Consider the following 27,709-nt stretch of genomic DNA (forward strand, 5'->3'; position numbering starts at 1 on the left):
AGCAACACGTACATCAGCACAGAAGTTTTCTACAAGGAATGGAAACTAAGCCCACATACAAACAAATAAAGGAAAGAGAGGAACAGAAGGCTGTCCCAAAATGCATTTCTAGGCTCTTGCAAGCTCGGTATTATGTGCAACAGTCATGCAGCTGCCATCTGGAAGGCTTTCAGAGCTAAGGAAATTCCCCATGCAACTCAGCTCAAGAAGCAGCACTTGAGGGATCGAGATATCAAATGGCCACGATTCTAATCGATCCTCGGCTTATCGATCCCCTTGTCACTATGCAGAAAATAAGAGCACATTATTTGAAAAGCGAACCTAGTGAGAGGTGGGAAAATACGACCGTGAGTTAAGCCGCTGGGTTCCTCCTTCGGGCTGCGGCGGAGGGCTGAGCCCAGCGACCCCGCAGATCGGGGGAACCGCAACGCCCGGGAGAAGTTGAGCGCGGAGCGAGCCCTTCCCCCGACGGCTGGAGGCACCTGGGAGCGGAGCCGGTCCCCACGGCCCCGGCCCGCGGTACTCACCCGGTCTCCTCCTCACCGGCCTTTTCCTGCCGCTGCAGAAGCGCACTTTGCTGAAGACCCCCAGAACGTGCCTCTCGCAGAGGGAGCGCCCGTCCTTGCTGGGGCTGGAGCGGCGCTTGGAGGCGGACACCCGGTCGCTGTTGGACTCCCTCGCCTGCCGCTTCTGCCGGATCAACGAGCTGGCGATAGCCGCTGCCATCGCCGCTCATGGGCCCCCCGCGCCTCGCCTCGCCGCTCCGGTCCAGGGGAGCGTGCTGGGGCCGAGCCGCCGCCGCGCCCCGGGGGGACGGGGACGCCCCGCTTAGCGCGCCGCGGCCCCGAGTCCCGGCAGCGGGGAGGGCTCAGCCGGCCAGGCGGAGCGGGGCGCTCCGGCTAACAACCATGGCTGGCCGCCGGACCCCGCCGCCCATGGGTCCGTCCCCGGAGAGCGCAAATCCCGGCCGGGCCGGCGGTGCCCCGCGCCTTGTAAATCCGGGAGGCGGCCGCCCCGCTCGCAAAGGTCCGCTGGCGGCTGCTGTGTCCAGAGGAGGGTGTGCGGAGGATCCGCGGATCCCCGCGGCGCGGCTCCGCTCCGCTGGGGCGAGGGGCCGTGGGATGAGTCAGAGCCCCCCCGGCCCGCGGCCGGCCCCGGCCCCAGCGCGGTGGCTCCCAGGCGCGGCGCGGCACTGCGCGCACATGGACGCGTCCCGCGGCTCCGCTCCGCTCCCGCGGCCGGGCTCAGGGCGAGCCGCGCTGCATTTCTGTTCGCACTCCTCCTCTTCCTCTTTTCCCCCCCTCCCCACTCCTCTCGCGGAGAAGGGCGGGAGGGGAAGGCAAAGCGGCCACGACAAAAAGCACCAGGCCGGCGAACAAAGCAAAAAGAGGCAACGCAATTAAATTAAATTAAATTTAAAAAAAAAAAAAAAAAAAAAAAAAAAAAAAGCGCTCCGGCAGAGGGTACGGGCTCACATCGCCGCAGCTCGGCGCCCCGGGCTCACAACGCCATGGCTGGTGCAGCTCCTCCAGCCCTGCTCGCCGCCTCTGCCCCGGTCGCAGCTCTCCCCGACGGCAGCAGCCCGCATCGTCCGGCCCGGCGGGAGCCGCGGGCGCTCAGCACCGGGGCGGCCCCGGGCCCGGTTGCCGCGGCGGGGACGGCGGCAGGAGGAGCGATGCGAGGCGGGGAGGAGGAGGAGGAGGGCGGTGTGGGGGGTGCGGCTGCCTCTGCCGCTGCTCCGTCCGGGGCTCAGGACTCTTCGCGGTGCCGCCCGACGGCGGCGGGGCGTGGAGGAGCCGCGCCGCACCCGCCGCTCTCCCGCATCTTCCGGCTCAGCCCGGCTGTAACGGGGCGGGGGAGAGGGGAGGGTGCGGCCGGGGAAGCCGCCCCCCCCCACGGACTCCCACGCAGCGCGGGGCCGCTGCCAAAGCGGCGGGGAGCTCCGCAGCCTCGCGGCGGTCGGTGCCGGCCTGGAGCTCAGCTATGGGCTCGGGGAGGATTGCAGCTGCTCCCCGCTCGCCCTTCTCTACGCAATCCTACGTGATCGAGGTTCGGATGAGAAAAAAACCGCGCAGGCAGAGAGAGGCAACTGCAGCTCCGCGGTAGCTCTGCCCCTTTGCCCGGGCAGTCCTCGGGAGCCTCCCCGGGCCGCCCCCATCGGGAAACGGGCATCCCTGTGCCCGCAGCCCCGGCCGGCCCCGACCCGCCCCCACTAAGCAGCCGCCGGAGATGCGTACAGCCGACTCGGACACCTCCACGCCGCCGTGCTCTGCTGCCCGCCGGGCGTCCCCGCTGCTTTCCCCTATTCTCTAGACAGAGAGGGCTGCGTTGCTGGGGGGCTGCTGTCTCGTCTGGGGGGCATGAAGGGCGGCTGCAGTGGTGGGCATCGCTGGGCTGCCTCCGGTACTTGTGGTCCCAGCTCACAACACAAGCTTATCAGCACATGCTCTCTGATCGAGGCAACCAGCCTGAGCTGGGTTGACTCCTACTTACTTCCACACAACACTACACTACACACAAACTTCAGTGAACTAAATTTAAGATGTAGAAATACGCCTCTGGTCATACGGACTGTTGCTGCTGCCATTAAGAATGGTGGCTTGCCAGCTTTCAGGTTCAGTTAAGAGCTACTATGTCTGTACGCAGAAAGTGATGAGCAATAGGGTACCTGGGAGACCATAGGGTTAGGAGATCTCAGCTTCTCCAGGTATCATGGGACAAGTAACAGTGGTGAGGTGAGACTGAACCCAGTCCCAAAGTTGCCGGGATGAAGAGAGCTCTTTAAACCAACTGGGGAACCCCTGGGAATCACCAGCTTCAGCAAAATAATCGGTGTCACCACTTCGCAGCAAGAATTCAGCTCTTAACTACTGTAATGCATAGGGAAAGAAGGTAACTGAAATATCCACCCATTGTGACCACAAGGATGAGCTAAACTCTGGCATTACTTCTTGATATTCACTCGTAATCCTGTGGATGCCAACAGGGTGGAATCAGGTTCTTCAGGAGAGAACGGGAGAGGAAGATATTCACAGCCATTCAGGAGATATAAATGTCAAGCTGTGGATTTTTTTTTAACTGCTGCCAATTTTTTTTTTTTAGCAGATTTCGCTGTTCCAATCAATAAAGATTTTTCTTTCCCTTCCTGTAAATAAAATGCTTCGTATTTTAATTTTCTCTGCTGGATTATTTCACTTGACATGAAAGAATGTTGCAGTACAAGGTACAGGCATGGCCTAAAGAAAGCTGTTTGCAATCAGGGAATCACTGTCTGAACTGCCAGTGAATTATCCAAAGCTCCATCTTCAAAGGATGTGAGCAAATCTGATATCTCCCCAAGAAAGAGGTTTTCCATCTCTACATAAAGCTACTTTCTGACTGTAGTCTGGTCAAAGAACTCTGTTTTATCACCTCCTATTTTAAATAAATTTCACATATGTTATCACCTGACTCATTTATTTTCTTGTGTAGCTGCAAACCCAAAGCAGCAGCTCTGCACTTAAAAATGATCCTAATGGGTGATAAAGCTGCTCACAGACCTTGTTGGTGATTTGCAGATTTAAGAAGAGAGCTGCTGCAACTCCAAAAAGAAATGCTTCTCTATGGTTTCTCAGCCTCTGCAGTAATGGAATTAAATTAAAGCAGGGCTTCTGAAGCTGAATATAATATTGCATTTGCTAGCACACAGGTCTTTATTTATAGATGGCCAAGTAGTCCATGGTTTGGTTCTCAATGCAGGCACCGTGCCATGAACTCCTGGTGACATTACTGGCATGCACACCTGCTCTGCACCACTCTGGATCACACCCCAGCTCACAGCGGTTCTGAGCAGCCCGTGCTTTTAACAGCACCGAGCGAGCCAGAGCTGGAGCCAGGGAACTGAAGGCCAATCTCATGGTGCTCCTGCACTGTCATTCTTGCAGGGGAAATGTGTCATCTTAGGTGGGCTGCCAAGTGAAGCAGAAAGGCCTACACGTGCTCTACACTCTGCCAGCAGAAGTTCTCCCCTCTAACTTCCATCAGGAGAAGATGAGCTGAAGCCGTCTATCTGTCTGTCTGTCCAGTTGTTGCTCTGAGGGCAGCACAGCACACAGCAGTGCATGGAGTGCTCCTGCTGCAGGCAGGCTCTGCGCTCCTCACTGCCACCAAAGCAAGCTCCATTGTTTGACCAAACCAGCCCAATGAGGCATTTTTCCTTAAGGCACACAATTCCTTACATCTCTATCTGTCTACATTTCTTTTTTCTCTCTGTAATGGTGTTAGTATAATGTTAACATCCTTATAACCTATAATGATTAAGGCAGTTTTTCCCCCTCCCCCTTCTCGCTGGCGCTCCCTCCTCGCCTCCAGCCCAGACAGCTGTACACTCCACACTGAGAAGAGGGAAGGAGTGAGCTGCACTCATTCACAGAACAAACAAGCAAACTGTGCTGTGACCACATTGGAGAGATCCTGGTGTTGCTCCTTCAGATGTTGGAAAGGCCCATCCTGCTCATACGAGCAAGCAGAGGCTTCTCTGCCTGATCATAAGACCTGTTAAATGCCCCTCAGTCCTCACCCTGGGCAGAAAGGAGCCTACACACTGGGCACGTGCTGTGGAAGGAGGCCAACATAAACATTTCAACGTGCTGTCACCTCTGAGGCTTTGTTCACTCAATAAATACATTCTTCTGTCCTCAGTGCTGAGGTTTAAAAACGAAGGCCTGGATGAATTTCAGAGCTTTGCTGGCTTGAATAGAGAAGAGATCTAGAATTGCATTCCCTTACCTTCCCAAACAGAATGATCTATCTAGGTCAAAACGGAGGTTATTGGCATCCTTCCTTAGCGAAGTGCAATAATTCCCGCAGGGCTGCTTACAGAATATCCTGTTTATTTTTCATAGAGCCTTCAAAAGCCGTGGGCTATATTCTGTAGATTTTGTCATTAGGCATATCTCTCTTCTACTAATTCTGTGCACAGACAGCTAACCACAGATAGAAATGTATGTTTTTTTTATTTGCTCTTTTATGTGCACAGCCACTAAAAATGCGTGTGCAAAGTTAAAGGAGGTTTAAATTTAATAGCACTGTAAAATGTATCAGTGTACTCCTGCAGCTGAATGGGAAAAGAAGGGCACCCATCTCTCACCGATAATTATGAATGGCCTAATTCACATCTCATAGCAGCATAGCAACAAATCTCTTCCAATAGGAAGGCACCGTTGAGTTTGGAAGCCTGCATGCAGCCACCTTTTAAGAATTGTACCAAATTCCCACCCTGTGTAAATTACATCTAAAATATGTGCATTGCCAGGTCTGCTTATTAAGTGGAATTAAGCCCATATCCATGTTTTATTAACTCTGTTCTTTACAAGGTAGCCCCTTGCTGCATGTCTGACATAATTAAAATTCAAGCAGCTTTGGCATTCCCCAGTCTCTCTGCGTGGGTGGACTTTTTAAAAAATATGCCTGGGTAACCTGATAAGGAAAAGAAAAGACCTTACAGTATTTTGGTTGTTTTATATGCAGGGTAATTCTGTTTACAATGCACGGTTTTATATCTGCGTTTGGATGCCTAATAAGAATTCACAAGGCCCCTTAAAAATCTGCTGTTCTGGGAGAGAGATCTGGCCCTAAAACAGCAGCAGAGCAGGAAAACTGGCTGGCTTTCTGGGCTTTTCTCGCGCAGCTGAGCTCTGAGCTGACGAGGCCTTTTAATAAACACAGAAGAGCGAACATAATCTGACTGCTATATGAAAATAATTTATTTAATGGGCCCCTCACCCCCTTTTTGGCTTCGCAGATTCAATTAAAACAGAATTTGCAACTCATCATGAGAGTATCATTAGGCTGTGCAGTGCCTTCAGAAACAAGTCTAGCTGAGGAGAGGTCGGGTTTGCTGCCTGTAGCTTAAAGCCAGCAGCAGGACAACAGCCATACAGAGTGCAGAGCGAAACCACTGCTGAAAAACAGCAAGCCCAACCAGAGCCTGGAGAAGGAAACTATTCTGCTCAGGTTTTAAATGTTTATGCTTTTTGCTTTCTAAGAGAAGAATTCTGCTTGACAAAGGTTTTATCTCTCTTTGGTGACCTGCTGCCTGCACCAGGTGGAGGAAGGGAGCACAGGAAAGCCTGACTCCAACGCAGGCATCTGTGGCTGTCTAGGAACAAACATTCTTGATGCAGTTTCCTTCAAGAAGATGAATACTTTTTGTCTGCTGGGTTCTGGAAGGATCTGCTCAAAGCAGGATCTCAAAGGGAGTGAGATAGTCCAGAGGTGCTTCTGCTGAACACACCCTGCTGCTAAGGTGGGCTCCACCAAACAGGGACTGAAAGAGATTTTGGAGCAATGGAAGATGTTCCTGGGTACAAAGAGAAAGATCCCCACAGACTGCTTGGTGTTGTCACACATTGGAGGGTCTTGCTCAGTATCAGCTCCTCCCAAGGCCTCTGTTATTACCCCGACAGCCCCATCCATCAAGTGTTCTGTCCCTGCCTTTCCCAGAGGGATCGAGGCATGAAAAACTGCTGTCCTTGAAGTCCTGTGCTTCAGTCATGGTTTCCTTAGTGGCAGGAGCCCAGGGAAAGGGCTGGCAAACAACTGCCCTGTGACAGAATCGCCAAAGGGTGTACAAGCAGGGAGCAGTGGGAGGAGAGGGACTTCACACTCAAATAACCTTGTTCAGGGCAGAACCAAGAGGCCCCTTGGCCGATGCAAGGAACACAGCAGCACACACCTGAGCACGCGGGAAGGAGACACATATCTCCTTGTCTGTCCCACAGCTCCTGAATTTGAAAGACAGAACAGGCAACTGCCTTCTGTCCTTCCTCCCCTGCCTCCTCTTCCTCAATGAGTTCCACTCACCATCCAGAAACTCCCTCCATCTGCAGAAACAGGTGAAGCAGACAACAGAGAGCAACCCCACCTCACCCACAGGGTGGTGATGCTTCCAGGAACAAGAAAAATCTTGCAACCTTCCCTCTGTTGGACAGTTGGCTCTCTGTATCCTACACAAAGATATCCTGCAGCCCACTTCAGCCAACACTTTCAGTAATGTGAGAAGTGCCCTATTCCAGAAGGTGATGTGGTCTGGATGGAGTGGGGCTGTGGCCCCTCAATGCAGTTTCAGCCCCAAACCAACCCATCCCAGGACTCAGAAGGTCTGAGTGGTGCTTGTGCTTTTCCCCCTCCCCACAAGGAAGGAAAGCTGCTCACACACAAAACCTCCTCCTGTTGTCAACACACAGCCAAACACTGTTTCCAACCAAAGGCATTTTCAAGCACATCAGGAAAAGCCTTTCAATTTAAAGTTTCAAACTGACTTTGCTGAAAGTCAAACAGATCCTCCCTGATTAGATCCTGGCTGAGGCAAAACAGCCCGATTATGTGATGGAGTATGATGAGAAGGGAGGGAGAACAAACCCCCATCATATCCCTGCAGCAGGGCTATGGGAGCATCTGCGCCCCAGCAAGTCAAGGCTTGGTGACACCATACTTGTTAATGCACATACATGGCACTGGCATAGGTCAAGAGGGGGAGGCAGGGAACAAAGCTGTCAAGAAGAAATAACAAGCTCCCCCAGGCCCATAAATCTGTCTGCGCAGAATGGCTCCTGCCAAATCTAAAGCCTTGGAAAGTTCCCTGACCCCAAACTTGGCTTGGCTCTTCATACAGCCTCCAAATCCATGGCAGCCCAGCACTCAGCCTCAGGTTGTACCTCAAACTCTGTGAGGCCAGAAGAGTAAGACTCCTATGGGTGCTGTTGCTCAGCTGAGACTCTGCAGCTCAGAGAGCTTGCAGAAACACAGTGACTCTGACAAAACCTGGTCTTCCCACTGCCATGGAGCTCTGCAGAGCAGGAGTGCTGGGACATTAATCCTGCCCTCAGGATGTTTCTGAAGTTACATGCATCCAGATTGCATTTTATTAAACCAAGCCTGCTTATGTCTCCCACACACTGAAAGAGCATACTCAACACTAAATGTAAATACGAGATTACAGCTATCATACAGCTAGGACAAGGTTTAAGACTCTCTCATCCCCTGCTGTCCTAAAGTGCAGTGTAAAAAGTACTGATGTGCATTCATCACTTCCCCCACATACCCCCGTCTCAAAACACACCTTGTGCTATCTTTGTTGTCTTTTATTTTTCTCCCCAGCAATAAATCAATGCTTCCATCTCCTCAGTAAAATGAAATCCCATATCTTTTCTCCCCTGAGTCTCACAAACAGTTATTGCAATCCAGACACCAATAAAGATATCACTGGCCTGAAAGCAAATCTAAGTTTGCCAAGGATACAAAGACTAATGCAGCAGTAATTAATGATCGCAGCAGGTTTGGTGAAGGGACGGAACGGACCTGACTGGGGAATGGAGTGCATGCAAACAAGTTTCATTTTAATGCAGCCAGAACAAACTGCCAGGAACAAAGAGTGCAGGATATATTATTTCAAAACTGGGCATGCTTTTTCAGAGAGTGGCGACTGCGGGAACTGGGAGCCATGGGAGAGAGATGACTGAATAGGACTGCAATTGGGAGAGCCTGAGCCACATGGGGTGCAGAAGCAGAGCAATAGGGAGCAGAAGGAGAAATGCTGCTACTGTTGTACCCAGTGTTGCAAGCACCCTCAATAATGCAAAGGCTGGTGGCCTGCTCATTCTTGTTGATCAGTTGTACTTAGCCTGCTAATATTGTGGCCACTGATAGTTTGCTGTTGCTGAAAGTCTGGACACAGAAGAAAAATGTTTGAGATGCTCTGCACGAGAGAATGACAAAGATGACTTGGCGCTGACTGATAAATCTCTCACCTCTCAGTAAGAACATTTTCAAAAGAAGGAACTCTTCAATCCAGCAAAGTCAGGACGAGATCCGGAGGCTATAAGTCAAGGCAAGGCTTGCATTTATTGTTAATAGCAAAGGCAATTCATCAAGAGAATGATATGGCAAGAGTTGTGATGGATTCTCTATTGTTTTATCCTGAGAGTCAACCTCTTTCAAAAATAGATGAGCTGATATCATAGCACAAAGGGTACAAAGAGCCCTGGAGAGGTCACCTCTGCACTGTGCCAACAGTGCCTTCATCAACCCTCACAAGGTTGGTCCAGACCCTGCCTAGGGACCTGCAGCAGTGGAAATCCCACAGTCCCTATGGGAACATGGCTCAGCACCATTCTCAGCTGCAAACTGCCCTTCCTAACACCTCATCCAAATCTCACTCATCTAGAAGTTTCTTGCTCTATTGATATTCCTGTCACACAGGACTGTCCCGACCTGAGCAAAGCAGGAGACCCGGCAGTGCAATCACAGCCAGTCCTCTCCCCCTGGCTGCAGGGCCTCATATGGCATCAGGCAGCACCAGAGTGGACAGGAACAGAAAACCACTCTGCAGAAAACATGAAGTCTCAAAGTTATGTCTGTTCCTCATAAGAAATGAAAATGAGACCTTTTGGAGATCACTAGGAAATGCCAGAAGAGCAAGAAAGCACACTGCTGCAGGACTGCTGGTGCTTGCACCACTTTCAAGACCAAGATTCAAGTCTCTGCTTTTGCACAAGGTAGATCAGTGGCATGAAACCAAAGCTTTAAATACCCATGCAATGGGTGTTTCTGAAATGACTGTTTCCATTCTCCTCCCATAGTCCTGATTAAAAGTTACTTTTGAATGGAAAAAAGAACCATTATCAATTGTTTAGTGGTTCCTTCTACAGCCATCTGTCACAGCCTCTCAACCTATGTCAGTCGTGTCTATCCCTCCACATGAATTACAGCTTTGGCCTTTTCTGCTGAACTCCAGGACTACTTAAAGCAGAAGCTGCAATAGCTGCTTCAACCACTTTGTAGGACTCTTCTGGGGCTTTCCAAGAATAGCTTTTGGACACTGGCAAACCTGTGCTCCTTTCCTTCATTCCCACTGTCCCTACAGCTCATCTTAGACAAAGAGTTCCCATACTGTGTGATTTCTCTCCTCTCAGCTCAGCTATGTATTCTTGCTTGCCCTTCATACACATTTCTTTTCCCACTTCAGGGAAAGACCTCGTGTCTCTTTAGTCTTATTCACTGAGTAACACAAAACACATTATTCAGTTAAAGACTTGTTGGAGCCCTGCTACAGACATGCCACTGACTGAATTTGGTATCTAGAGACTGCCCCTTTAAAACTGCAGAAATATCTGGAGAGCAACAACCTTCTGCCAAGCACAGACTGACAGGTGAGCGGGATTTTCCTTTGAAATGCTTGTTAAGGATGAGAGGACAGCACCTCTGATTTTCCCTTTCTATCACTCCAGAGAAGGCTGCAAAGCTGGGAACTTGCCCCCTATGGCAACCCAGCACAGTGTCCATGATCCACTTTGTCACGGGCCCCAGAGCATTTATAGAAGCCCATGGATACTGTGGGTCAGCAGGGGTACAGGGCAGCCTTTGGGAATGAGACAATCTGGCAGGGCAGCCTGCAGCACTCCAATGGCAGGTGCTGTAGCACTGCCAAGCATTGTCGGATGCAGAGAAACTCACAACAAGAGCTTTCATCTTTCATTATGATTGAATGCTTCTGCTCTGGCCTGTTGGAAATGCCATCTTTCGGGATGCTATAGGTTCACAGAAGTTCATGCAAGGCAGTACAAACTGGGGGACAATTCATTTGCACTTCTTTTGGCAAAAGCTTTTTCACAAGACTGGCTGTGCTTGCAATTGGAAATTGTATGAGTGTGGAGGATGGGGAATCTAAATTAAAAGCCTCCTAAGTGGGTGCTTGAGTAATTATTGGAAGGCTTCTGAAGAGACATTTTTGTCAGTAATGAAGGAGAACAAGGCTTTGTGCTGGGTACAGGTGGCAATATGGCAACAGAGACCAACCATTGGCACTCCACACAGGGCTGACCAGCTATCCATTAGCTGTACAGATGTACTGGGATTTTCTGCCCAGAGAGCATCTTTTAGAGTTGAAAGAGGGCCAGGGCAACAGAGGAGTGGAAATCCTGATACTTTCAGTCTCTGATTCTCTGCATCAAACATGCACAAAATTATTTTTCTGCAGTTCCTTGGAGCAGGGATGGATCTTGCTGGCATCTTCAGTCTGCTATGGCAGATGCTTCTAGAAAGTGGTGTCTCTAATTCCCTCTCCAGCCCACCTTAAACACTGTCAAATGTGGGGTTCAAGAAGGTGCCCTCATCTGAAAAGCCTGAACCAGCAACAAAGCAAATGAGAAACAGAGCCACCTTTAACTCCACGGCAACTTCCTCAGGCACTTAGGAAATTAAGTCTGCAGATCTGCAGCCACCAGGGCTGCGTCGGCCTCCTCATTAAAGATGCAGGTAAAGAAGCTTGAAGACAGTAGCAGTAAAAGGAACATATGCAACGCAAACATGTCCTTGTGAAGGAGCATATTTCATAGACACTTCATTACCTTCAACAACTTTCAGGTCCTTGCTTATTCACTAGCAAGTCTAAACTGTCATGAGCCAAAAAATATGGGCTGGGATACAAATGGGTGTGAATGAAGGAGGCTTCCAGACCTAACTAATGCTCCCTGCAAGCTGCAATCCCAGCCCCTTGCACTACTAATGCTCCCAGCTGGACATGGGGCACGCAGGGCATCCCTATGCAGCACCCACAGCCCTCATCACAGTTCAACCCACCACAGGGACTGCTGCTGAGCTCCCTTCCAAATACAACTAGCAGAATGCAGGCACCAGGTACTTAATCTAGAAAAAGCTACATGCTACTTCCAGCCTTAATATTTGCACTTGGATGGCTACAGCAACTGAAGCAATCCTCTCACTTTTATTTCTCCAGTGCAGTGTACAAAGCCTTCTTTTTGTTGTTATTTATTTAAACCATTTTGCATGGACTCTGTCAGCTCGAATTTGGCCCAGCTTCTCAATTTTGTGAAAAAAATGGAGTACTCATAAACCTTCAATCAAACAGAAAATATGTCCATAATATTACACAGCTTGAATGAAAGCTTTTCTTTTTAAAACAAAGGATGTTCCCTCATGTTGCTTGAAACCCTGGCACTGGAGCAATTAAGAAAGTGAAAGTAGCTACAAACTAAAGCAGAATGGACATGTTTCATAGATCTTCATTGCCCAGGCAGAAAGAAGTGTAAACAGGGCATAAATTACAGCAGCCAGAGGACAGATAAGCTGAAGGACAATGCTGGCAAAAGAACAAATGGGCAGGAATTGGCCAAGAATAAATTTAGACTAGAATTTAGACATGGTTTCTAGCGATCAGAGGAATGAGACGCTTCCAAGAGGATTAGTGGGCACATCTCTGCTCTCATCCTGCTCCCTGTGATTTTGCACACATTTGTGAAAAGACAACAAGACACAGGCTACAAGAACATAGAATCACAGCATGGTTTGGGTTGGAAGGGACCTGAAAGCTCAGCCCCAATAGCTGCCATGAACTGGCTGCCCCAGCTCAGGCTGCCCAGGACCCATCCAACCTGGCAGTGAGCACCTCCAGGGATGGGGCAACACAGCTCTCTGGGCATCATTTGGAGACACTTTCTCTCATCTGTAGCACCAATATGTTTTGTCTTTATAATGTTACTTGTTATGGTTCTAAAAACTGAGGGATTGGTGTACGCTCAATGGATTTTTAAATGAGCAATGTCCCTTTAACCTTTGCTAATTGTTCTGTCTTAAAATGTATCTATCCAAACGGCCTCACTCATTTAACTGATGAATTAAAATAAGCACCAGCAATTATTGAGTGTTTTTATTTAGTGGTGTCGTTAAAGAAATCGAAAGAAAATAAGATCCCATCAAATACAAATGGCCTTATGTAAGGCTGTTAGGGATGCAATGACAGGAGGGTACTCAGTCAAATGTTTATATTGCTACTATCATTCAGACATCAGCTCGGAAGCTTATCTAATTTGAAAGTTGCTCCTGTCGATCTCTGCTATCGATTGCTTGCAGGGACACCTCTTGCCAAAAGCTCCCTCCAGAATGGAGGAGATGTCAGGCTTGCCACTGCTGTGTGTGGGTGCTGGCTATGTCTGTCTGCTTGTTGGGCACTTTGGGGATGCCCAGCATGCTCAGAGCAGGAGCCCCACCAGGACTGCTATCTTGTCTCCTGGCTGCAACTCAGCATATGTAAAGCGTAATGCTTATGCCTGTAATTTCTGCACTGAACTGCTGCACTGCCAGCTAATGTTGTTTAGAAATGAATTGCTGCTGCATAATGTACGGCAGAACAACAAGTACACATTAGCTACATATCACAAATCAGATAATTACAACCAAGATATTCTTATGCATGTTCAACCTCTAATACAATGTAATAGGACACTATCGAAAGAGCTCGCATTACAATGACAGTTTTGGCTTCTAGCACTTTGGCTTTCATTGTAATAAATTCTAATTTTCTGATTTTTATCTGCTCCTCCTTCCCCTTCCTCCTCCTCTCCCCCCATTCTCCCCACTTCTGGTAGCGTAGGCTGAAATTAAAGCAGTCTCTCTGCCTGATTCACAAGCACAGCTATGGAGTACTTGGGACACAAGTGTTACAGACCACCCTCAGTGCCAAAGCACAGCTCCAAGTCAGCAGGCTGGGTTCTGCCCCCAGGTCTGCCAGCAACCCACAGTGACCAAGATGATACCTCCAGCCCACACTTCAAATTCCTCCCAGCCATAAATAAGGGTGATAATAATGTTCTTGGAAGCCTTCACAATACGAAAGCTTGCAAAGTAACTTTCCTGGAGGATCAGAGCACTCATAGGTGCCCAACAGATATGGGACTTGTCAAGCAACGCAGACAAAAGGGGACTGATGGAGGAACCACCACCTCCCTGATGCTTACAGAAATGCAGCTGTCAGAAAAGTCTTCCTTTTTTGAAGGGCCCAGCACGCTTTTCTGCTGACACATCACTGCTTCCCTGCTCAGCTCCTCTCCACCGTGAGCTGTGACCCCGTTGTATTTGATATCCCCCTGCATGGCTGTGCAGGGAGTACTAGGCATGGCTGCTGCAGAGCAGCCTCAGCCCCTTGCTGGCAGCAGCATTCCAGTGGTACTGCTGTAATTGACAAGGTTGCCACCTTTCTTCACCAGGACTTCAGCTCTTAGCACCATAGTCCTTCACCGAGCAGCAAGAAGATTCAGAAGCTAGGCAGCATAAAGAGGGGAGGAGGTCTGAGGTGCCAAATACGGCTGGGGACCCACTCATCCCACCCAGACCCCAAAGGTCTCACGGCTGCATCAAGGAAATTATTTTGGATAATGAGAGACACTGTTTGTGGGTATGAAGGAAACCCCATCCCTCGGGTATGCTGAGGTTATGGAGACTCCTTTTCTAGAGATACTCAAGACCCATCTGGATGCTTCCCTGTGCGACTTGCTGTAGGAACCTGCCTTAGCAGGGGGTTGAACTAGATGATTTTGAGAGGTCCCTTCCAACCCCTGTGACTCTATAACTACACAGCAAGAGTGACTGTACCCAAGGAATTGTCAGATTAATTGCACCTGCAATTTCAGGGTTTTTTTCTTCCTTTTTTTTTTTTTTTATTGTGTAGAGTGGAAAAGAAGAAAAATACATACTGACTCATCTTTTTTCCTCCAATGAATTAAAAAAAAAAAGAAAACAATATTGGGTTCACTGAGCTATTTTAATGTGCCAAATCTTGTTTCTTTTACAGATTATTTAACCCTTAAAAGGTTGATTTAGGTGAAAACTCAAAACTTTTAACACCTGCTGTATCTGAGGTGGGGGAGGACTGCAAAATATCCTGGAACTTGATTTGTTTCTCTCACTTCCCCTCTTCAAAAGAACAGGTGAAGAAAATTTGATAAGAAAAGGCTCATGAGTTAGAAGTAGATTAATTAAAGGAAAAGAAAAAAAGCAAAGGCCTCATGGGAATAAAAGGAAAAAAAATCTCTTTTTTTTTTTTTTTTATTATCATCAGCAAGCAATGTTCAACCATGTCTTAGGCCTTAATATGCAAGGTGGGTGATTGAGAAGACCAGTGCTTTCATTAATGAGAGCCCTTCCCCAGCAGTTATTGCTGAGCATGATGCTGTGTGCCATGGGACATCCCTCGGCCAGCTGAGGCCAGCTATCCTGGAGCTGCCCCTCGCCCACACTCCCAGCCTAGGAAGAGGGGGCTGCAGAAAGCGGTGATGCTGTGCCAGCCCAGTAACTGAGCTCAGTTACAGCTGCTGGGGTGGTACCTGTGCTACTCTAGCTGCTATGGGGAAAGCTAACTTCATCCCAGCCAGATACTGTACAGCCCACAGTCAAACCCACAGGGGTTTAAGAAAGCAAGGATTTAAAGCAACAAGATACACATTCCCTCATATCTACATCACTGGCAAGTTATAAGTTAAACTAGGTTCTGTTTGAAGTACCCCTCCCCTACACGTCTCTTCCCTTACTACGACTGTTAAGGATGCCTGCAAGTGCTTTCAAAAGGCGCAGCGATTCTTTAGCTTGGCTTTGCCCTGTGACCTACGGCTCTCCGCGTTCCCCCCGCAGCCGGCGCTGCTCGGAGACGGTCGGGCACAACCGCAACTTCCCGGCGGGTCGGGCGCGGAGCTCCAGCGCCGCCCAGCGGTGGTTGAGCCGCACCGCCGTCCCCGGTCTTACAAAGCAAACCTTGCAAAAAGGTGTGACAGTAAACAAACAAACAAACAAACAAAGTCAATCCAAAACCAAATCTGCGCAAATTTTCACCATCCACCCTCTGCTTTGCACACGAGCAGCCCCCATACCCAAATTCTCCCCAAATGAATATATCACATCTGAGCGTGACATTCATGGAATCATATAATGGATTGGGTAGGAAGGGACCTGAAGGGCCACCCAGTCCCCACCCTGTGCCATGGACTGGCTGCCCCCCACACGCTCAGGCTGCCCAGGGCCCATCAAACCTGGCCTTGGGCACCACAAGGGATGGGACACCCTCAGCTCTCTGGGCAGCAGTATCAGGGCCTTACTGCCCTCTGATAAAGAATTTCTGCCTAACAAGCAACCTAAATCTCCCCTCTTTTAGTTTAAAGCCATTCCCCCTTCTCCTGTCACTATCAAACTGTATAAAAAGTCGGTTCCAATTCTGCTTGTAAGCTCCCTTCAAGTACTGGAGGGCTGCAATGAGGTCTCCCTGCAGCCTTCTTTTCTCCAGGCTGAACAAGCACAGCTCCCTTAGCCTTTCTGCATAGGAGAGGTTCGCCAGCCCTCTGAGCATGTCTCTGGCCCTTCTCTAGACTTGCTCCAACAGCTCCACATCCTGACACTGACACTCTTCTGAACCAATGAAATTTAATCAAGTCCTGCAGCTTGAGAAGGATCAATGCTATACATCAGCATATGGTGGAGGGCACTCAGACAGAAATCAGTTTGGCAGAAAAGGAGTTTGGGCGAGCTGAGCATGGCTCAGCACTGTGCTCTTGCCACAAATGAGAGTAACAGACGGCTGCATTAAACAAAGCACTACCAGCAGGTCGTGAGGCTTCAGAACCGGGGGAGACACTCCCAGTGTCCCACTTCTGTGCTTCCCCAGTGCAGCAGGCACGGACACAAGGAGAGCTCAGCAGCGGGCCACGAGGATGATGGAAGGATTGGAGCACCTCTCCCCAGCAGGGCTTCCTCCCGTGCCCCAGCACTCATCGGCGAGCCGTGATCCCCCTGACGGGGCGGCGGCAGCAGCGCGACAGCAGCAGCGCAGTGCCACCTGCCGCCCGTACGGACACACGCAGCCACCGGCTGTGCAGCGACCGCCACCCCCGAGCTCTCGCCTGGTTCTACAAGTCTAACGCTCGAACGTTCTTTCACCCAGGATGCTTTATTCAAAGGATTTTTAATAAGTTCGGAATCATACAGTGGCTTAGGTTGGAAGAAACTTAAAGATCATCTATTTCCGACAAAATGAAAGCATCACTTTCTGTTGCAGTTTTGGAATAAGAGTTTAAAATGTCATTTTTTTTCCCCTCCAAACTTTTTGGCTCTGTTGCTCTAACTTAACTCCACACCCCGCACCTGAAAAACTGAGTGTTTGCTACAGTCACCTTCACTGCCTGCTTCCGACACACCAGCAGCAGGGTGGAACAAATCACCCTTAGCAGCACAGAGCAGCACTCTGCCCTGTCTTTGTGAGCCTGGCTGGGGAGATGCTGATTTTGGAGCAAGGGAGACGGTTTCTCTCCCTTTAGCACTCCTTGTTACCATCATCATCCTTTCCCAGTGATGAGGCTTAGATCCTGAGCACCAGCTATGTGAACATCCAGCAAACCATGGTGAGTTCCTCTGGGTGTCCCAATAAACAACAGGGACACCCTGCAGCTGGGTGCACTGCCACATCAGCTCTGGATGTTGCAGACCATGGGCAGTGCTGGTGCACAGATCCAAAGGGAAACATTCACTAACGAGCTCAGCCTTTGCTGCATCCTTTGCTCCTTTGGCTGTGAGCTGTGAGGTCCCCACTCACTCCATTATTCATAGCTATTTGTTTGCGTTGCCTTGAGCAGTTCTTGCTCTGCTAGTCATGCAAGCCCAACATTTGTAATTTGTCCTATAAAACAGGAAATTATCGTAGGAAAAAGGCCGCACACAGCTTTCCACCATAGCATTAATACTAAATGCTACATTCCATTTTAATGGAATAAAATCAGTTTGTGCTGCACTGCCTGCATGGGAAATTTCCACACACCTCCTGGTCTCATAACCCGACTGCAGTAAGAACTGAGAATAGGTCATGGGGGCAACTTTTCAAGGAAATGGGAAGTACTCAATATTTGTTCTTGAGGAGACCTTCAAGATCTGCAGAAAATGCACAGAAAAGATCCACAACTATAGGTATCCCAGTCTGAATGCCACTTTTCTGTGCACATTAATTTGTTGGGCATTGCTTTAGCACGGAACAAGTACTGCAGAGCCACAGTGTAAATGAACTTACACTGTACAAAGCAGTGCCTTTACTGCTAGCTACTGTCTGACTGGCAAAAACATCACACAGTGACAACGTAGCAGTCTCTCACATCTCTGCCTTATTTAAATCTTTGAGGTTACCTCACCCGGTAAAATCACACTCAGAGAGCCCATTATTTCTAATGCATCGCTGCTTTCTCTCTTGGGTACTATTTGCCTTCCCACTATAGCCTGTTTATACAATTAGGCATTTCCTAGCCTGGGACATGGCCTTTGCAGTGTCATTGATCACAGCAAATAACAAGTGCAGGCAGGATGCTGCAAAGCCTCAGCGGGCCAACACTGCGCTTTCCTCTTAGCAATTTTTCCATCAGATTTTGTTTTGAACAGGGCATCAGAAGAGCCAAACAGCCTCCTGTGTACCTGCAGCACAAACTGAGTACAGCACAGGTACACGAGCACTAATGTCATTTGGAACAAAATGACCCAAGAATAGCACAGTACCACATTTGTTTTTACACCAGAGGAAGTAGTTAAGGGTTCTATGGGGTACTTTCATTTTATAGTATTCTTCCATCTTTCCTGGTGCTAAAGAGTTACAAAGATTGCCCAGCCAATGCCTGTTACACCAACAAGACCAGGAGTAAGCACAGCCACTGATACAGTGGGAGAAACCTTCCAATGAGGACAGGCTGAGAGAGTTGGGGCTGTACAGCCTGGAGAAGAGCAGACTCCAGGGAGACATGAGAGCAGCCTCTCAATGTCTAAAGGAGGCTGTAAGAAAGAAAGGGACAGACTCTTTAGCAGGGTCTGTTGTGATAGAAGGAAGAGAAGTAATTTCAAACTAACAGAGTGGAGATTTAGATTAGATATAAGGAAGAAATTTTTTACAATAAGGTTAGTGAGGTGCTGGCACAGGTTGCCCGGAGAAGTGGTGGTGCTCTGTCCCTGGAGAAACACATGATCAGGCTGGATGGGGCTCTGAGCACCTGATAGAGCTGTAAGTATCCCTTTCACTGAAGGGGGTTGGACCAGACGGTCTTCAAGGGTCCCTTCCAACTCAAACAGTTCTATGGTGGGGCCTGCTGAGGGGGCCAGGAGATGTGGTTTGTGCCCCAGCACAGGGCCAGTGCCAATGCAGCTCATGTCCCACTATCACTGCTGTCTCCTTGCAGATCCACAGCCCAAAAAGGCCAAAAAGAACTCCCTGTGAATAATTAATCCTCTTCACCCTTGATCATCCTTAATGAATGAAAAGGTTGTGTGGGAACCTGCTGGGCATAGTAACATGGCTCCAGGAGCTGGGGTACAGAGGTGCATTTCTGAAGGCGTTTCCCAGGCTCCTCAGTGAGAAGCCCTGGGTTGAAACCTCCCTCATTAACTCCATCTGGGACCCAGAAGCCTGAAAATGCTGCAGGAAAAATGTTAGCTTTCACTGAAAATGTCACACGCAGCACAAACCAGGCATGGAAATGCTTCCACTTTCCTTTCCCTGGGGAAAAGGCATTTCTTATGACAAGAGCAGAGAGAGGAATGGAGAGGACAACAGCTGTGGTTGTTGGATGCACTGAGTGCCCTGTGCAGGAACAGAGCTCTGCGGAGCTCCCCAAGGCCCCTGCCTGTTCTCAGGCTGTCCCTGACGGAGGGAGCTCTCAGCTGTCTGCCAGCTGCAATTGCTGTGCTGGTTCTGCAGAAGAGGGTTAATCCGTCCCTGCCACTGTGCCACCGAGGCACTGCGTAGTGCATGGCCCATTTATCCCTGCCAGGGCTGCCTCTGCACTGGGGATTTGGCTGCTGATGGAGGGAGGAAGGGCTGATAGAATGCTCTGCAAAGCTCAATGGGCTCGGGCCCCTCACCCAGGGATTCCCCATCTGCATCCCTTCTCCCCACCTTTCACTTTCCTTGGTTCTCAAAATGATGCTCATTTTGCAGAGATTTGCACAGTGTCACAAGGAGCAGAAGGAGCACAGAACTTTGCACAAGTGATACATTCAGGTAAGCATGCAAAGCATTTTAACAGGTATCACATTTTACAGAAAAATGCTCTTTTCAGTTTGTTATTTTGCTTCACTCCATGACAAAAGCAAGTAAATAAAAGACAGAAACATGGGCTAATATTCTCTGAGAGTACAGATGCCTCTGGAGACAGTTATCAGTTCACGTGGCTGCTCAAGGTTAACATTAAAATAAAAGGCTGTACTTTCTTTTGAAAAACTACCAAGCAGATTTAGACGTGTATCTCATGCTGGTTTACAGAATAAGCAGAAATTAAAATCCAGAATAGGACTCCAGAAGAAACAGTAGCCACAGAGCTCTGAATTTTTTTCAGAGAAGAATTTGACCACTCTTTTCTATCAGAGAAAATCTGAAGTCCAAATATCTTTTTCTATGGGCTTTCACCTCTGCCTCCTTCACGAGGGCAGCAGCTTCTACAGAACTTTCTGAATCTTTGAGAGCACAGCCAGAGCATCCCCCATGCCCTGCAGACTGCTGGGCTCAAATTACTTAGTGGATTACCTTGTTATGATTAAAGAGTTTGGCTCATGTTCAGAGATGTTACAAGTCGTTCCCATGTGGGGTCCCTGTTTGCTCAGCTACATCAGCAATTGATGCCAATGTAATTGCTTGGAGAAAGAGGGACTAGCCACTGAATTTCATGAAGCCTGGCAGAGACAGAGCATTGCTGCTGTGACAGCTGTTCCTGCCATCCTTGCACTGCTGTCACAGGCCGGAGACTTTCTTTGCTTAGCATAAGACATGTGGACAGGAGGAAGAGCAGACTCATGCTCCAAAGAATCAGTCCAGCTGGCTGCCATTCCTCCAGCCCTAACGAGATAGGATTCATCGCACTGCCTGCCCTGAGCTTAAAAATAACTGAAGTGAAGCTGGCTAGAGAGATTTATGCTTTTCAGTAAGTACCTTGCTTCCAGCCTGCACACCAGTGATCTCCTGACACAGCACGGAAATATCTTTATAACAGGAACAGGATGTCATCACCATGTTCACAAGGGCCACCCTAAACCTGGTGAGGTGTCCTTGTTCCACAAATTGCCCTGAACATTGGGCTGGATGTGCAGTAGACAGATATCTCATGGCTGCCTGGTTGGCATGGATTATTCCTCTCATTCCCTCCTGTGTGCTTAACCTCACTGCCTATGCATCCAAGAGCCCCCAGCTGTGTGTGGGCACTCCTACAGGTTGCTCAATGAGTTGTGTGCAAGTTTGGCTAAAACAAATTCTCTGGAAGGCTGGATGAGGCTGTCTATGAGCACAAGCCAGAAATTGCCTTCTCTGAAACCTCCTGCTCTGCTGCTTCATATAGCACCTTTCCTTGAAGCATTACATTGTAACGGTAGAACTTAGTGGAATCCCTCTGCTCAGATCACCCGGATCTGCAGAAGCTCATCAGCTCTTTCATGCCTCAGGCCATGCTACCTCCTGCCCAGGCAATGGCATTGGACAAGTACTGCCTAATGAGTAAAGCAAGGGGCTAAAAGTCTCAACATTGAGGGCAGGATATTCATCCTTACTATCAGGAATGGATAAATGAATGAAGACAACATCTCCACAGCCCACTGCTAGGTGTGAGTCAGCATAACTACACTGCAGGGGTCAGCACAGAGATCAAACGACCTTGGTCTGAGCAATCATGTGGAAGTCAAATGAAGTTACTCCTGAAAGCCTCCATGTGGCCTTTTGCATTTGTACCCATTGTGCCCTTCCAGTGGGTGACACAGCTCCTTTTAAGATTCAGGCTGCATGCTGGTGAGCACTCTGAATGTGAAAGGACTTGCATTTCCAATGCAAAATGAAAATGCCTGAGTAATCATTTTATCAAGTTTATTTTTTCTTATCCTTAATTACATGTTTGGAAGGGGCTAGAGCAGTTCTTAAAATGAGGAGGGAAGATGCTCAAGCAAGCTGTGCTGATAGAGAGGCCTCTTGTTTGGCCAAAGTGTGGGAAGAGCACTGCAGGGGACAGCAGATCTGGATGCTCCCTGGCAAGACATGCTTTGCTTGTTTCTTTCCATTTTTTTTTATTCCTCATAGTGCAATAAATATGTGTGCAGGAAGAAAGCAAGGGTTTTGTTTGGCTTGGGGAACTCTTTGGCAGTGGTAATACAATTCTATAATTAAATCAGTCCCAACTAAAGCCAGGAATGAGCAAGAACCAGCAAGAACCAGCTGCCCCACTTGAAGTAGCTAACACTGCAGTGTTTCCTATCTAACAGACTGGCCAGGAATGGCATATTTAACATCTCATCCCTAGAAGCTGTTTCCTCTGAGCAAGCAGAGAGAGAGAGCACAGAAGAGAAGAAAGAAACACACTGCTGGTATCATTCCTGACATATGGCTTTATCTGTGTGTTTGCTGCTGGCCCTTCAGTGCCTGCCACATAGCACGGGCCCTCCATCAGGCAGCTGTCGATATGGGAAAATTGAGTTTACCGTTAATGAAAGTCACAGCCAATAAGCAATCAGGCAGCATGCCCTCCATCTTGTGATTAATGATTCAGGGGATATTTGTCTTCTACAGCATTGCCAGCCACAGCTTTCCCACCTCTGCAACTATGGTTCTGAGTCACATCCGAAAACAGACAGGGCATCAAACCTTTCAGTTTGACTTAGTTCTGTCTCAGGATGGAGAAAATTTCAGGAGCAAAGAATGCAAAGCAGATGTCACATGGAGGGGTACAACACCCCATTGCCCAAGACCCAACTGCTACCAGGGCCACTGCCACTCATTCCTCTCTCTGTCTCACACTGCACCTTTCCTGCTGCTTCCCTCCTGACAGCAGCAGCACCTGTGTGGTGCCACATGATGACTCAGCTAAGGGAGATGATTATTTGACTGATTGGAAATTAAATTTAAATAAAATATTTATTATTATTTAGCAGCAGCATTAGCACAGAGAGGGAATGTGTATGTGCACACAGAGGATGGAAGTGCAGGCTTGTCCCCCTCTCTTACAGAGCAGTGAAGCCACTGAGGAATTGCAGCCTTGGTGCCATTCTCCTCCAGTTCTGTTCAAAGACTGAATGTGCCCTGCAAATCTCTAACTTGAACCATGTTTCTCAGCCTCTCTGAGATTCATCAACCTTTCCTTTCTAATTCATCACATATTTGAAACAAAACCCAGAAGAATGCCACCCTGATACTAGTAAACATTCCCTGCATGCGCACATCTCCTTGGGAGAGAGCAAGAAACTTGACTGATGAGAGCCATAATCCTTCATGAAATGCCTAGAAAGCCCTTGAATATTACTATGGCCATTTAAGAATCTATAGAGACTCCAAAGTGATCTGAGACTCTAAATATTAAGATCAAGAACTTAGATGAAAGAACCTCTCTTACACTGTGCCAAGTGGACTTCAGAAGGAAGCAGAAGGGAGTAATCTTTCCCTGCCTTTTAACAAATGTCTGAAAGTTGAGAGGTAAGATGAAAGGAGATAATAAATAAATTACCAGATCAAACTTCCATGGGTAATATTTAGGCATTATAGAAGCCAGCACCTTAAGGAGACAGAGCAAGCAGACCAGAAAAAGAGAGAAATCTCCAAAACTGTTCTCAGATGGCCACTTTCAGAGGCAATCATGCTAATTGCACACACAAATTAGACAAACAATTATGATTGCATTTTTCAAAATCAAGCCCCGTTTGTCTTGCTCTTGCAAGAGTTTCCAATCAACAGTTTGAAATTTCAAATACAGAACAGTTTATTCATCAAAAAGCAAAAGGATGAAGAATATATTGAATGTGAACAGCTAACAATCTCTTCCCTATCTTTCCTATGTTTCTGTAACCAACTCCTTCTAAACATTTAAAAGAGCATTTTCCATTGACACAGGACATAAAATGAATTTGGTTTAATAAGGCCCTCTCATCTTAAAAACCCAGAGATAAAAATGTAAATGCACAATAGAATGTTTCAAGTAATTTTGAAGAGGCTATTATTGAAGTATAAACATGACTATCTACCATCTGACATCCTGACTGCTACTAATATTCTTTATGGGAACTTAAATTATTGTTTAAAAGCGTAATTTACCCTTTCATCATTAAAATCCCTTACATGTTATAATTCACCTAGTTTGAGCAATGAAAATACAGTCAGCTTTCCTTCTCTGAATAGGTACAGTTTTAGCAAATCATTTAAGCATGGGCTTAAAATTAACTAGCTGATTGAGGTCACAGCCCACTTTGCCTATGCATTAGCACACTGCTGCAGGTGATGCAGAGAGGATAAGTAAGCTCCAAACAAAACCCTGTTTTCTGTAAAATCTACCTCTTAAAACATTTCCATTAACATTTAGTGGCATAAATGCCTCTCTACCTTCATGCAGAAGATGCAACTCTGAGCACTTTAAAATGAGTGCTGGCTCAGATTCAGCGTTAGAAAACTTCCCTGGACAAAACTCTCTTTTGGGGAGGCAGGAAAACAGGGTGCTCATTGCCAACACGTCCATCAATGCCCTCCCAGACTTCTAGATGGCCACGCTAGAATCACAGAATCATTAAGGTTGGAAAATACCACTAAGGTCATCTATTCCATCTGTCAACCCATCTCCACCATGCCCAATAACCATGTCCTTCACTGGCACAACTCCATGTTTCTTGAACACCTCCAAGGGATCCCACCACATCCCTGGGCAGCCTGTGCCAATGAACCATGACTATTTCAGAGAAGAAGCATTTCCTCACATCCAGCCTTGGAGCCCTGCAGGCACTGGCTCACAGGTTGTGCTTAGCCCATACAAAGCAATTGCCTGCATCTGTTTTCTCCAAGCAGGCAGTCAACGTGCTCTCCCTGGTAAGCTGCACTCCTATTGTACCTTAAATACTTTTATGTGAGAAATGTATAATGAATGGGCTTTTAATGAGAGCTTACTGAATGGCTGGGAGTCTCAAATGCTTCTCAAAGCACAAATGAGTAATCTCATCCATACTCTAATATCCTCATGGTACATTTTCTGTTAAATATGTAAAATCCAAGCCCATTTCCCCAGCTCCAGTGTCCAGACTCAGAGTAATATTAAATGACTTTGAACCTTGGAGTTCTGTAATGTCCCATTCAGGTGCTGTTTGAGTCTCCCAGCTACCAATTGGATTTACATAGGATTTATTTCGCCTCCACACACAAGAATCAGAAAACCATTCAAGGGGGAGCACAAGAGGAGGTCTGCAATGTTCAAGCTATGGTTTGCATGTGCTACTGCGTTCCTTTCATTGCAACAAACATTGGAACTGGGAATGGTTCAAAGAAAACCAGCAAAAACTCTTCAGACTGCAAGACACAGCTTGAGGCCCATGAAATTGCAAGTGCCAAGGGAGGAGGACAGGGACAGCTTTTCATCAGCTCAAAAGAGGTCTCCAGGAGGCATTAAACCAAGCTGTCTGGAATTGGATTCAAAACAAAGGAAGGGGAGTGCACCTTTCTATATCTGATCCAGGGAAATCCTTTCCACAGGATGCAATGATGCTCAAGGGGAAACTGGTCAAGCACAAAGAAGAGAAATCCAGAGAATCTCTAAACACATTGAACCATGTCTTGCTCAGAACATTTCCTAAGCTGAAAATAGCTAAGAGAGCATTTGGGGGACATATCTTAGTGCTATTTTCCTACTTTATTCTATCTGCTTACTCTAGCTGGAAAAAAAGAATGCTGGGTGAGATGGACATTTTATTCTGGCCTGGTTTAACTGCTTTCATGTTTTTCTTTCATATTAATTGATGCTGCCTACATAGTGTTTTTGTTTGTTTGTTTGTTTGTGCGTGTCAAATAATGCTTTTTAGTTTATATTAAATCCATTGAAGATCTGGCTCCATAACACAACATTATTGCGGATAAAGCTGAAACAGGGAGTAAGACATGCTTGCTCCTGGTTTTAAGGCTTAAATAGAGATTATAAAAGTGCTACAACAGAAGATGTTCCCTAGGCAGCTAGTGGTGCTACATGCTTATATGGAGAAACAAGAACTATCATTTAAAAGCCATGTTTCCTGACCTCCTCCAGGAGGATCCCTCCCTGAGGGCTTGCCAGCCAGTGTACTAACACAGGATATTGACCCAAAGGACACGGTTGTGTGTGCAGCAGGAAGCTCTCAGCAGACCGCACTGCTTGCTGGGAATGCCCAACAAGAACAAAATTCATTCACAGAAGTGTTCCATCGGAAAAGAACATGCATCCACTTAACTGTACTTTTTCTTCATGCTTGACAAACCATCTGAAGAAATCTGATTGTTCTAACTCATTTTTCTTAACGTCGAGAGAAAAAACAAAAAAACAACTCACTGACATACCAACTCTAAAAAGAAACCAAATCCTTTCACCTTGTGGCTGAGGTGATGGGAATGAGTTGCAGGGCAGGAAGAGTTCTCCCAGAAGATGTGATGAGATGTGTGTCGCATTTACTGGGCTGGGTAGAGGCAGGGAAGGAGCGTTTCCCTTGCTGAGCAGCCTGCCAGTGAATGACAGACATGAATTTTATCCCCAGAACTGCTCTAGGTTATGGCTAACAACAGTAACAGACTCATCACATTCAGAGATAGAAGAAAAGCAAACTGAGTTTCAGTCTTAACCATAAAAGGTAAATCCCAGTCATCTGAGAGGAATGCCTGAGCATAGCAGCAGGAAGTTGAGCCATGCTTGAATATTTACATACATATTTGTCTGACCAACCAACCAAATATTTACAAATTACCCTGCTTACAGAGAACAAAAGTATGTGGGGAAATCAGCCTTTCAGCATGTGTGTGTGCCTCCAGTCACAGCAATACACCAACTGCAATAATAACCCCAAGAAGGTGGCAAGCAGTAGAGCTGGGAGCAAGGAGAGCACACTGCACAGGGACATAGGGACGTGTCCCCAAACTGTCAGGGTCTGCACCTGAATTTCACCGCTGTGATTCCTTGTACAGTCAGATGCACTTACAGTGCTACTAAAGGGAAAACTGCTGTCTCCAACAGTGAAAAAAAGCACTGTGGAAGAGGATGAGCAGCAGCAAATCACAGGAATTCAGACAAATACTAACAGTGTGTTGGCTGCCCAGTCCCACCACTAGGGTACTTGTGATCACCCCATTTGGTCTGATTTTCACCACACATTTTGATAGAACAGGAAATCCAGAACGGAGAAGGAATTTGCAGTATAGAGAACTTGACAACACCTTTCCAGTGGCCACTTCTATGTGCACATCATCAAGACACTTAAGTACCATTGCTGTAGGAGTACCACAGATGCATCTGATCCTTGTGCTTTCCCAGTTTGAATGTTTCATTTAAACATGTCCACCTCCACCTCAAGCCCCACAGGGAAGACTGCTGTGATTTGTCCCTCCATTCTATCACACCCCAGGTTCCTCCAGCAGATTTTCCAAACCTGAAAATTCACCAGACTAAGGCAGAGCATAAAGTACCACTTTTACCCACCACACATTTCTAGAGCCAGTTTCATAAGAAGCCCCCCTTTCACCATCTCTCTGCCTTGGTGTTTTCAGTTCCTTATTCTGTCTTCATGTTCATGTATCCTTCCCACACTATCCATATCTTCTCTACCCACATCTCTACCAGCAAAAAAAAAAAAACACCACAGAAGAAGATTAGTAACAAGTCACAGGAACTCAGAAAGTTTTGCATTTAAAACATTTCCCCTGCTTTTAATGCCCACATATTCAATTTTCCTGCTCTGGGACCTTTCTGTGTTCCCCTGTATCCTGCCCTTTTTTCCCTGCATGGTCACAGGCACAACTGAAGAAATCTGAGAAGATCGCCTAGGAAGCAGACAAAAAACCGGGACCAAAATTACTGGGTTTAGGCAGAGGATCTTCTACTTCCCTCAACCCTTTCTTCTATCT

General features: G+C 47.6%; 1 protein-coding gene across 5 annotated transcripts in view; it reads right to left on the reverse strand.

The window, feature by feature from the left end:
• FGF12 (fibroblast growth factor 12) overlaps positions 1-27,709 on the reverse strand; it is a 187,518-nt gene that overhangs the window by 81,262 nt on the left and 78,547 nt on the right. The window contains exon 1 of one of the 5 annotated variants that reach the window (XM_048955376.1): positions 1,476-1,899. The exons of 3 other annotated variants lie outside the window; for them this stretch is intronic. Coding sequence is in view for 1 of the 2 variants with exons in the window: in XM_048955374.1 (XP_048811331.1) it covers positions 528-726 (199 nt within the window). In the remaining variant the exon portion in view is untranslated. Of the gene's footprint in view, positions 1-527; positions 1,429-1,475; positions 1,900-27,709 lie in introns of those variants that run through there. One more of the 5 variants, XM_048955374.1, reaches the window with a different exon arrangement.

Source organism: Lagopus muta, chromosome 9 (assembly GCF_023343835.1).
Source record: "Lagopus muta isolate bLagMut1 chromosome 9, bLagMut1 primary, whole genome shotgun sequence".
NCBI classification, from domain to species: Eukaryota; Metazoa; Chordata; class Aves; order Galliformes; family Phasianidae; genus Lagopus; species Lagopus muta.